The 12,521-nt window shown below is 35.9% G+C and overlaps 1 protein-coding gene across 3 annotated transcripts in view; it reads left to right on the plus strand.

Annotated features, from left to right (window-relative positions):
- arhgef18b (rho/rac guanine nucleotide exchange factor (GEF) 18b) overlaps positions 1-12,521 on the plus strand; it is a 65,329-nt gene that overhangs the window by 36,121 nt on the left and 16,687 nt on the right. For 2 of the 3 annotated variants that reach the window (XM_051094723.1, XM_051094724.1), the window contains 14 exons: positions 360-466; positions 600-740; positions 819-1,069; positions 4,538-4,663; positions 4,749-4,866; positions 4,944-5,198; positions 5,293-5,369; positions 5,452-5,630; positions 5,722-5,795; positions 7,100-7,285; positions 7,398-7,544; positions 9,174-9,292; positions 11,193-11,255; positions 11,515-11,562. In XM_051094723.1, the coding sequence (XP_050950680.1) occupies positions 360-466; positions 600-740; positions 819-1,069; positions 4,538-4,663; positions 4,749-4,866; positions 4,944-5,198; positions 5,293-5,369; positions 5,452-5,630; positions 5,722-5,795; positions 7,100-7,285; positions 7,398-7,544; positions 9,174-9,292; positions 11,193-11,255; positions 11,515-11,562 (1,891 nt within the window). The remainder of the gene's footprint in view (positions 1-359; positions 467-599; positions 741-818; positions 1,070-4,537; positions 4,664-4,748; positions 4,867-4,943; positions 5,199-5,292; positions 5,370-5,451; positions 5,631-5,721; positions 5,796-7,099; positions 7,286-7,397; positions 7,545-9,173; positions 9,293-11,192; positions 11,256-11,514; positions 11,563-12,521) is intronic. The other variant, XM_051094725.1, reaches the window with a different exon arrangement.

The following is a 12,521-nucleotide window of genomic DNA, read 5'->3' on the forward strand; positions in this document are numbered from 1 at the left end:
TAGTTTTAGTTAACAATTATAGCCCTGACACAATATTTTATATATACTACATATATGCTACAATTCATTAACTTTAATGTATATGTACATTTATTTATAGACATTTTTTTTATTATTATTTGTATTTATTGACTTTTTTTCTCATTACTCTTAACTACACTAATTACATTAATCATAAATAAAATTGTAACATCTCTAACACACATTTCTGCCTTTGCGTCGGTGTCATTATTAGTGTTGATCATGTTGCAGTCCGGTTGTGTAGAAGCGTGAGGCTTATAAATCAGCTCTAATAGAGAATGTTCTCTTAATTCTCCTCCTAATTACTGTGGCGTCTGCATGCTCATGTTCTCCGGCAGCTCTATCACAGGAGAGATGGATGAGGTTGACGCATTCAGGATGAAGCGCCCCGCTGACGACACCGTATCTCTCGCCTCCACGACGCCCGAGTCTCTCATCGTCGAAGGTGAGGGGTCGATTCTCAAAGCTCAAAACATTAAGAACACCCAGGATGTAGATAAAGCATCATGGGTAATTTATGACTGGGGTTTCGTAAAGCATTGAGCAACACTTAGGAGTTTTATCGTTATTGTGCACAGATGCGTATTACGCCACAGTACGAGGGGAACTGGAAGCCATCGCGCAAGATTTCGAGGTGGAGTCCTGGAGTCTGGCTGTGGATCAGCACTTCTTGAAGAAACATTCGAAGGAGATGATTAAGAGACAGGATGTTATATATGGTTAGTGTTGTTTTATCTACCCACAATGCTTTGGGAACTTCAAAACATGTTTTTTAACTGTTTTCCTGTCTCCTCCAGAGCTCATCCAGACGGAGATACACCACGTGCGGACGCTTAAAATCATGCTACGCGTTTACGCTCGAGACCTGCGGGAGGCGCTACAGCTGGACGACAGGAAGCTGGACTGTCTGTTTCCCCGGCTGGACAGCCTGCTGGAGCTGCACAACCACTTCCTGTCCCGTCTCCGGGAGCGCCGCGCAGAGTTCCTGCAGCCGGGAAGTGAACACAACTATGCCATCCATAAACTCTCAGATATCCTGATATCACAGGTACACACCTGAAATGTAGCGCCATACTTCCTGCTTCACACGTCCTGTCCTACATTTTTTGTTTCCTGTTGTCACCCTTTGACCCTGTGTTTCCTGTTTCACTTTTCCAGTCTTTTGGTTCCTTCTTCAAACATCATTCTTGATTGTTTTTGCCTGACATTTTCTTGGTTTTGTCATACTTCCTGCTTCCCGACATTTCCTCTTCTCACACATTTCCTGTCTTATGTTTCTTGCTTCAAACATTCTTTTGTTACATTTCCTGGCCTGTACTTCCTTGCTCACACATCCTGTTGTCATGCTTTCTCCCCACACTTCCTGCTTTTGTCATCCTACTTTTTCCCCAAACTTCCTGCTTTACATTTCCTATCATCCTGCTTTCCCCCCGCACTTCCTGCTGTTGTAATACTTTCTGCTTCACACTTCCTTCCATACATTTCCGTCTTCATACTTCCTATCATCTCACTTTTCCCCGAAACTTCCTGCTCCACACTTCCTGTCCTACATTTTTTTTTGTTTCCTGTTGTCACCCTTTGACCCTGTGTTTCCTCTTTCACTTTTCATCTCTTTTGGTTCCTGATTCAAACATCATTCCTGAATGTTTTTGCCCGACATTTGCTGGTTTTGTAATACTTCCTGCTTAACACTTCCTGACATTTCCTGTTTTCACACTTTTTACACTAAAACTTCCTGCTTTACATTTTCTGTCTTATGTTTCATGCTTCAAACATCCTGTTGTTACATTTCCTGGCCTGTACTTCCTTGCTCACACTTTCTGTTTTCACACTTTCACCCCACACTTCCTGTATTTGTAATACTTCCTGCTTTACATTTCCCTCCCATACATTTCCTGCTTTAGACTTGCTGTCATCCCACTTTTTCGCTTCTTATTTCTATCATCCTGTTGTTACGTTTCTTTCCCTACAGTTCTTTGCTCTCATGCTTTGACCCCACACTTCCTGCTTTTGTCATCCTACTTTTTCCCAAAACTTCCTGCCTTACATTTCCTATCATCCCGCTTTCCCCCCACACTTCCTGCTGTTGTAATACTTTCTGCTTCACACTTCCTTCTATACATTTCCATCTTCAGACTTCCTGTCATCCCACTTTTCCCCGAAACTTCCTGCTGTTGTAATAATTTCTGCTTCATACTTTCTTCCCTGCATTTTCTGCTTCATCCCCCTTTTTCCCTAAACTTCCTGCTTCACATTTCCTGTCTCGCACTTCTTGCTTCAAACATTTGTTACATTTTCTGCACCACACTTCCTTGCTCACACATCCTTTGTCGTGATTTTACCCCACACTTCCTGCTGCTGTAAAACTTCCTGCTTCTTACCTCCTTCCCTATATTTCCTGCATTCAGAGTTTTGCCTGTCTTACGCATCCTACTTCAAAACATTGCGTTTTCACATTTCCTGCTCTACACTTCTTGCTTTAGATTTCGTGTTTTACACATCCTACTTCAAACATCCTGTTGTTACATTTCCTGCTCTACATTTTCTGCTTCACACATGCTGTTGTCACACTTTCACCCCACACTTTCTGCTTTTGTAATACTTCCTGCCTCCACTTCCTTCCCTTCAATTCCTACTTCAGACTTCCTGTCATCCCACTTTTTCCCTAAGCTTCCTGCTTTACACTTCCGGTTTCACACTTCTTGCTTAAACTTTGTTACATTTCCTTGCTCACACATCCTGTTGTCATGATTTAACCCCACACTTCCTGCTTTTGTAATGCTTCCTGCTTCATACTTCATTACGTTTCCTGATCTAACACTTTATTCCATAAACTTCCTCCTTCACATTTGCTGTCTTACACTTCTTGCTTCAAACATCCTCCTGTTACACTTCCTGCCCTGCACTTTGCTCACACATCCTTGTCATCCTTGTGTGTGCTTTCATCCCACACTTCCTACTGTTGTCACACTTCCTTACATTTCCTGTTCTTTTTCCCTGAACTTCCTGCTTCACATTTCCTGCCTTACACTCCCTGCCCTGCACTTTGCTAACACATCCTTCATATTTCCCTACATTTCGTGTTCTCACACTTTTCCCTGAATGTCCTGCTTCACATTTCCTGTTTTATGATTCCTATTTCTAACATCCTGTTTTCACATTTCCTGCCCTACACTTCATGTTTGACACATGCTGTTGTCACACTTTCGCCACCCCCTTCCTGCTTTTGTCCTACTTCCTGCTTCACACTTCCTTCCCTACATTTCCAGCTTCAGTCTTCCTATCATTCCAATTCACATTTCCTGACTGACTTCTTGCTTCAAAGATCTTGTCACATTTCTTGCCCTACACTTCTTTGCTCACACATCCTGCTGTTACGCTTTCACCTCACACTTCCTGCTTTTGTAATACTTCCTGCTTCATACTTCCTTCCATACATTTCCTGCTTTATACATTTCCTGTCATCACATTTTTGCCTTAAACTTCCTGCTTTGCATTTTCTGTCTTACACTTCCTACTTCAAACGTCCAGTCGTTACATTTCCTGCCCTAAATTTTCTGCTTCCCACATGCTGCTCTCACATTTCCTTGTTGTACTTCCTGGTTTACACTTCCTGCCCTGGATTTCATGTTGTTTTGACACCTTCTGCTTCAAATTTCCCAACTTTTGCTTCCTTCTTCAAACATGTCACATTTTCTGGCCTACACTTCTTGCTTCATGTTTCCTGGGATACATTTCCTGCTTCAAATATCCTATTGTCACATTTCTTGCCCCACACTTCCTGCTTCACATTTCCTGTTTAACATGTCCTACTTCAAACATCCTGTTGTCATATTTCCTGCCCTACATTTTCTGCTTCTCACATGCTGTTGTCACATTTCCTTGTTGTACTTCCTGGTTCAAACTTCCTGCCCTCCATTTCCAATCTTACTTCTTCCTTCACACATGCCGTTTTCACACTTCCTGCTTCACATTTCCCATCTTTTTTCCCATCCTATTTCAAACATCCTATTGTCACATTTCTTTGCCTACACTTCCTGCTTCACATTTCCTCTTTCACTTCCTGCTTCAGAGATGATGTTGTCACTTTTCCTGGCTTACATTTCCTGTTTCAAATTTGCTGGCATACACTTCCTGCTTCAAAAATCCTAGTGATACATTTCCTGGGCTACCCTTCCTCCTCCCAACATCCTATTGTCATGTTTCCTGGCCTACACTTCCTGCTTCAAGCATCCTAGTGTCACGTTTCCTGGCTTACACTTTCTGCTTCACATTTCCTGTCTTTCGCTTTCTGCTTCAAAAATGCTGTTGTCACATTACCTGGCCTACACTTACTGCTTCACATTTCCTGGCCTACGCTTCCTGCCTCAAGCATCCTATTGCCACATTTCTTGCCCTAAACTTCCTGCTTCACATTTCCTGTCTTACACATGCTGTGTTAGACAGAAAACTTACCAAGAGGTGTGAAGAAATAAATATTGAGAAGGAAGTAACAAACAGTAAGTTTTGTTTTTAGTTTTCCGGGGAGCTTGGAGAGCGAATGAAGGAAAGTTACGGGGAATTCTGCAGTCGGCACACTGAAGCGGTCAACTACTACAAAGAGCAGCTGCAGAGCAACAAGAAGTTCCAGAACCTCATTAGAGTATGTGGAGATCTTATGTGGCTAACATTTGCTAGGCTGTCCGCAGAACTGCTTTGAATTATTTTCTCCCCTTACTGTGTTTCAGAAAATCAGTAACCTAACAATAGTGCGGCGGTTAGGCGTACCAGAATGCATCTTGCTAGTGACGCAGCGAATCACCAAGTATCCTGTTCTTCTGGAGCGCATCCTACACAACACAGAAGGTTGGTTGTTGCAGTCCAATGAAGCTAGCCAGATATTATGGATTTGCAAGATTTTAAACGCTATCTTCTCATTCCAGCCGGGACAGAGGAACATGAAGGATTAGCACAGGCTCTCAATTTAATCAAAGACGTCATCGTTCAGGTGGACGCCCAGGTCAGTCTCTACGAGAAGGAAGCGCGGCTCAGGGACATCGCCTCCAAAATGGAGCCTAAGTCCCTTGGGAAAATCAAAGACGGACGTGTTTTCCGAAAGGAGGACCTTTCTCAGGGCCGCCGCAAGCTCTTGTTTGAAGGCATGGTCAACTGGAAAGCCGCATCTGGTCGACTCAAAGGTATTATGAGAAATACAATTTCCATGTATGAATACAGTACCCCAACATTTTTTGCAACAGTTTTGAATTGAAATTTGTGATTTTTCCATTGCAGATATTCTAGCGCTACTTCTCACTGATGTTCTCGTCTTGTTGCAAGAAAAGGACCAGAGATATGTGTTCTCCACTGTTGTAAGTGCAAGCACTTTGTTTTCAGTTTATACCAAATGAGAAATTGTTTATCTTAATGCTCTCATCTCTGTTTTTCTACTAGGACAACAAGCCATCCGTTATTTCACTGCAGAAGTTGATTGTCCGTGAGGTGGCGCACGAGGAACGGGCCATGTTCCTCATCTGCGCCTCCTCAAACGAACCTGAGATGTACGAAATCCACACTGCCTCGAAAGAAGACCGCAACGCCTGGATCACCCACATCCGTCAGGCCGTGGAAAGGTCTGTCTCTCTGTCTATAATCACATTTGTGTTTGTATTTACTTCTTTCTGCATTTTTTTATAATGTTCCTCCTCGGTTCCTCTCCATCAGCTGTCCACATACAGAAGAGAGATTGTTTAGTGAGGAAGAGGAAGCCAGAGTCGCCCGGTTCCGAGAGTTTCAAGGTAAAACGCCACATGTAGTTTTTTTCTGCTCATTTTAATTTTGTGATAGTTTGTTTTTTGAGCTTTGAAGGACTTTTTGTCACTAGAGGGCGCAATTGCATTTTCATTCTGAAATCTTGCATATCCTGTAACTTTGGACAAAAAGCACAAAAAAAAAAAATAATAATAATAATTTATATTATTGTTACTAATATATATATATATATATATATATATATATATATATATACACACACACACACACACATTTATGTGCTAAATATATTAATATAACTATATTAAAAAAATGTTGTAGTACTATGTAGTAATATTAGTATTGTCATAAATATAAATTATGTATATAATTATAAATAGTTTATAAATGTTTTTCTATATTTATGTATATACACACAAATATTTGTTATTAATATAATTAGTGTTTGTTAATATGTGTTTTCATTTATATATACATAATAATATAATAATTTGTTATATTTGTTATTGTTAATATATGTACATATATATGTGTGTGTGTGTGTGTATGTATATATATATATATATATATATATATATATATATATATAAATGACATATATATGTATGTACTAAATATAGTAATATAACTAAAAAATGTGTTCTCTCTCTCTCTCTCTCTATATATATATATATATATATATATGTATATATGTACTACACGTGTTTTATCATTAATATAATATTTATATTTTTGTGTATATATATATATATATGTATATATATGTGTATATTTAACATTAATATAATAATTTATATTATTGTTAATATTTACATATATGTATATATGTGTGTGTATATATATATATTTATTTATTTATTTATGTTTGTGTGTATGTACTAAATATGTTAATGTAACTATATTAAAATATGTAGTAAGACTATGTAGCTATATTAATATTGTCTTAATATTGTCCTAAATATATATATTTTTTTTGTATATAATATTTATACATTAATTTTTTTTATATTTTACACATAATGTACTTTATATATATTTTGTAACATTCAAATTTTGGTGTTAGTAAGATTTTTATTAAATAAATAATATTTTTTTTCTGCAAAGATGCATTAAATTCATTAAAAGTAAAAAAAAAAAAAAAAAAAATTGTTACAAATAAGTTTTCATCAAAGGAACCTTTGTTTCGAAACCACATTTCCACAAAAATGTAGTTTCTTGCCTTATGTTGTGCTATGACATTTATAATGTTCTTTTGTTTTAAAAAAATGTAAATACCATCAATTTTTTGGTCTCTCTAACATATTTTCCTCCATCTACGACTTGTCTGCAGATCGCCTGACGTTGAAGGACGCTCAGATTGTCCAGAGCCTCACGGACAAGCTGCAGTTGTTTGCCGAACTGGCTGAATCTGTGGCTGGTCTAGAGGACGCCAGCTCTCGCTCCCGTCTGTTGCTGCGGGGCGACATCTCGGACCTCCAGCAGGGGGAGCAGCTGCTCAAAGGAGCCATTACTGAAGGTAACACATCAGGACTTCATGAATCATTTTCTGTGCTAATTGTCTTAAACATTAGCATCATGATGTAATCTTGCACCAGATTATTCGAGAGCTAATCACTGTGTTTCTATAGTGGAGAACCTGCAGAACCTCCTCGCATCTGGAGCTCGGGGAGCATCTCCACAGACTGAGGGGAACCAGACTCCATCCTCGAGTTTGCTGCCACGCAGAGCAGACACCTTCGGCGGTTACGATAGCATTCCTAGCATACTGGCTAAGAGTAAGAGTCAATACGTGTAATTAGACACTGAGCATACGTGTTAAATTAATAGGGATTTGTTTACAGTATTTTACCTTATGTCTCATTATCGTTACATAATTTTACATAGCTTCATCCATATTCATTGCATGTTTTCAAGGCTGTGCATTCCAATTTCCATATTGTCTGTACTACAGCAGACAGGATTATAATTAGTTGGTCTTAAAGGGATAGTTCACCCAAAAATGAAAATTCTGTCTAAATTATTCACCCTTGTGTTGTTTCAAACCTGTAAGATCTTCGTTTTTCTTCAGAACAGAAATTAAGATATGTTTGATGAAATCCAAAAGGTTTCTGACACTTCAAGAGAAGAAATTGTTCAATAAAGTATGCTCATAGCTTTATAAAAGTATGGTTGAACCTCTGATGTCACATGGACTATTTTAACAATGTTCTTACTACCTTTCTGGGCTTGAACGTCTATTGAGAGTCAGAAAGCTCTTGGATTTCATCAAAAATATCTTAATTTGTGTTCTGAAGATGAACAAAGTTTCATATGGGTTTGAAATGACATGAAGGTGAGTAATTATTGACAACATTTTCATTTTTGGGTGAACTATCCTTTTAAATCATAGTATGTAGAATATAGCACATCGAATGTTCCTTGATGGCTTTTAAAGTTTAGTTTTTTGTTTGTTTGTTTTTGCTTTGCTTTGTCTTTCGTTTGCTTTTTATTTTTGTTTTTTTCTTTCATTTTAATCTTTAATTTGTCACTTTGTAGTTTGTTTTTTTTTGTGTGTGTTTCTTTCTCTTTCGTTTGTTCTGTTTTTGTTTCTTTAATCCATTTGCTCTTTTGCTTTGTTCTTCCTCTTTCTGTTTAATCATTGTGTTCAATCATTTCTTCTTTCTTTTGTTTGTTCTTTCAGTTGTTTGTTTGTTTTTGTATGACAGTCTTTTGTGGCCTTTTGTCCATTATTTTGTTTTTGTTTGTTGGTTTCATTCTTTTGTCCTTTCTTTTCCTTTATTCATTTGCTCTTGTTTGTTTGCTCTTTCTGTTTAATCACTCATTTCTTCTATCTTTTGTTTCTTTCAGTTGTTTGTCTGTTTTTATGACAGTCTTTTGTGGCCTTTTGTCCATTCTTTTGTTTTTGTTTGTTTGTTTCATTCTTTTGTGCTTTTAATTGTCTTGTTTTTCTACACTCTTTTGTTTGATTTGTTTTTTTTCTGTATTTTTGTTTCTCACGCTGATGCTTGCTTTCTTTCGTTTGTTCTCTGACCTTTGTTCTTTCTTTTCTTTTCTTTCTGGCTTGCTTTCTGTTTGCACTGCATTAAATTTACATTCTTACCAGACACTTTTTTACCAAAGCAGCTTACAGTAGAGTCCACAAGTCATGTTTGAGCAAACACAAGAACAGCCTACGCTTAATTTTTAACTTCTTATTCAACCCAGTTCACATACTATCTGTACTATGCAGTAGGTAAAACAGTATGTTTCTTATCATAGTATGGTAAAAGTATCATAGGTTTAAAGTATGCATACATGCACTTTCAGGTTAATTATCCACAACCCCCAGTGTTATAGAATATAGCTGGTTTGTGCTGTTGTGCAGTTTAAGATTGTAATTCAGGTGTGTTTGTGTGTTTAATCAGACGGCAGTATTAAGAAGAAGGTTGCCGGCGCGGCTGGCAGGACCAGGGACAGGAGTCAACGGGCCAGCTCTGATCCGCAGATCAAAGAGGTGTACGCATGTCAGGACCAGGATGAGCTGGTGAGTGAACAAGCTCATTCAGGCGTTTGTTTCGCAAATGACACGAACATGCCCGTGTTTACTAAACGAGAAGAGTGACATCAGATGTTTCTTGGAGGTTACAGTAGTTTAAAGAATGATCATGTGAATTTTATGTACACAAGGTGACCCGTAAAAATGAAAATTTCTTTTTTTTTATACCTTAATCTAAAACAATATAGCTTACATAAAAATATATAATAATGTTTACACACATATATACAGTATATATTTCTATATGTGTATATATATTCTTGTATGTATATATAATATAGAAAAGTATATTGTAAATTAGGGTGTATTTACATTTTTTATATTTTTAATTCGTTTTTGAGGCATATGGGAATTTTTGCAAAATTGTGTTTCCATTGGCCGTATTTTCAATTTGCAATTTCACTTTGCACAGGGGTAATGGAAACACAGCTACTGCCAGGCTATAGATTTGATAATTATATTGATGATGATTATAGTATAAAATTATATGATTATATAATTTAGCGTATTATTGTAGTTAATATATATATATATATATATATATATTATTAATTGTATATACACAATGTATATAATAATGTAGTTATTGTAGCGTATATTATACATGTGTATGAAATATAATTTAAAACAGTATAATATTTACACACATATATGCAGTTTATTTCTATATCATATGATGATTATATTATACAGTTTGAGTGCACTATAGTTATTATAGTTTATAATAATGAATGGATATAATATAGTAATAATATATAACAATGTACTAATTTGTTTATTTGTAGTACTGAGTATTATGTATATAGATTATATATAATGTTTAATAATATTTATATAATATATATTTTTTTTTAAATAATATAGTTTACATAAAAATATATAGTATATATATATTTCTATATGTGTATATATAATATCATATGTATATATAGTATTAAAATTTATATTTTAAATTAGTGTATATTTTTTTATATTTGTAATCAAATATATCAATTATTTATTAGCATTCATAATTATAGTAAAAACACTATTTTGAATATTTATTATAGATTATATAATAAAACATTTGAACATTAGTTTCACATATGTCATATATTATTAGTTTATAACATATAGTTTAGCATTTTAAATTAAAGTTGGCAGTTTAATGCATTAAAAAAAAGAAAGGAAGGAAGTCAAGGTTCAGTAACGTATAAAAATTAATAGTGCATTATACTTTTACTCTGTTTTTTCATATAGTGTTTTTTTTTTTTTACTGTTATTAATAGTTATGTGCCGAATCCATATTCAGAAAGGCACGGAAAACAAATAACGTGTTCTAAAGCAACATGGCTAGTCGCGTGCCTGTTACGTTACAGTACCTAAACTTTCACTTACCACATAAACAGAGTAAGAAGAGATGACTGATAGGGCAATGGTGAGTGATTAGCATATTCTAAGCACTACTGATAAACATCTAATCTTGTAAAATGTGTGATAAGTACTGCCACTCCGTATAGTATAAACAGAGTACGCATGATTGCAAATCTCGAAAGTGAAAGTAAAAAGCGAGCGTGGCTTTTAAAAGTGATTTCAATGCCCCACATATTAAGACAGTATAATTACCGAACAGTGTAATTGTGAGAGAAAGCATTGGACTATATTTTTTCCTCCCATCTGATATTTATTCCGTAGCCATTTCCTTTCCAAACGCGGTGTTCAGATTCGAGCACATCCCTAATAATTAACTTTTACTGTAATAAATGAATGCATTACTCATCTGCCATGATAATCTTTGAATTAGTCTTTGAATTATCTTCATTTGGAGGCTTTTCTCAGCAAACATTGATAAACATGGTATAAACCAATTAAATGTTTTTCGTTCATTTGAATCTGTCATCTCTCTCAGGACGAGGCCTCTTCACCCGGCAGGCACAAAATGTGGTCCACCTGTAAATTACCAGAATCAGAGGTGAGCGCGTGCATCGAATTGGGATTGAGGCGATTATGGCTCACTTTGTTTCCCACGAGATTAAAGGCACATGTCGTTTCTCACACGCCTCTGAGTACATATTTGAGATGGTAACCTTTGCGTTCACCGCACCTAATCGGCAGTTAATACGGCGATACTTCACTTGGCAGGAATGTGGCATTGTGTCTCGTGAGAATAATGTCTCTGAATATTGAATCATCCTGCCAGTAATGTTGTCCTTGTCGTCCTGTTTTTCCAGTTCTATGAGCGAGTGCTGCTGCTGTCCCAGAGGCTGTACAGTTTACAGGTACAACACAATGACCACATTCACGTCTGACTCATAACCTCAGCCATGTGTCCTGCAATCATGACAAGATCTGCTTTAGAGGAATCTTCCTCATGCTGTGCTCATTTGTTTGTTCAGATGTTCACAACTGAAACAACAGCTGCGTTTCTTGTGCTCATTAGTCCATTGTCCTGTTTTCATTTTTCATTTGTTCGTGTTCATTCACTTGTTTGCTCATCCTTTAACTTGTTCTTGTTACTCCTCCTTTCATTTCATTTCATTTTGTCCTTTTTTGTTCTTTTTGTCAGTTTTGCTTTATTTTTTGTTCATTTGCTCTTACTTGTTCTGTTGATTTTTCGTTTGTTCTTTCATTCGCTCTTTTATTTGATTTCTTTCATTTTTCATTTTTGTTTTATTATTTGTTCTCAGTCTCAGTTTTTCTTTTTGTTTTTGATTTTTGTTTGCTGTCTTTTCGTTTTTGTTTTTTTCATTTAGTTTTTCACTCTTGGTAATTTTGTTGTTTTGATATTAATTTTAGACGTTCTGTTTTGTTTATGGTTTTTACTTTCATTTTCGTTTGTTTTGTTTTTGCTGGTTTTCATTTTGTTACATTTTTGCTCTTTCTTGTTGTTTTCTTTGTCGTTTTTGGTTTGTTGCTCGTTTTTTTTTTTTCCCTTTTTTATTTTCATTTTTTTCTTTTGCTTGTTCTATTTTTTTTTTTTGCTCTCTCTGTATCTCTCTTTTTGTTTTTTTATTAATTTGTTTGTTTTGATGACAGTCCCTTGGCCATTTGTTTATTTTTTTTTTCTGTCAGTTGTACTTTTTTTTTTTTTTTTTTTTTTTTTTCTTGTCTTACTCTTGTTTGTTTGATTTGATTACAGTCTGTTTATTCTTTTGTCTGCTTTTTTTCTTTCAGTTCTTTCATTTTCTTTCTTGCCTTTTTGTTTGTGTTGAGTCTGTTTAGTTTTTGGTTTATTATT

This window comes from Labeo rohita, chromosome 22 (assembly GCF_022985175.1).
Source record: "Labeo rohita strain BAU-BD-2019 chromosome 22, IGBB_LRoh.1.0, whole genome shotgun sequence".
Taxonomy (NCBI): Eukaryota; Metazoa; Chordata; class Actinopteri; order Cypriniformes; family Cyprinidae; genus Labeo; species Labeo rohita.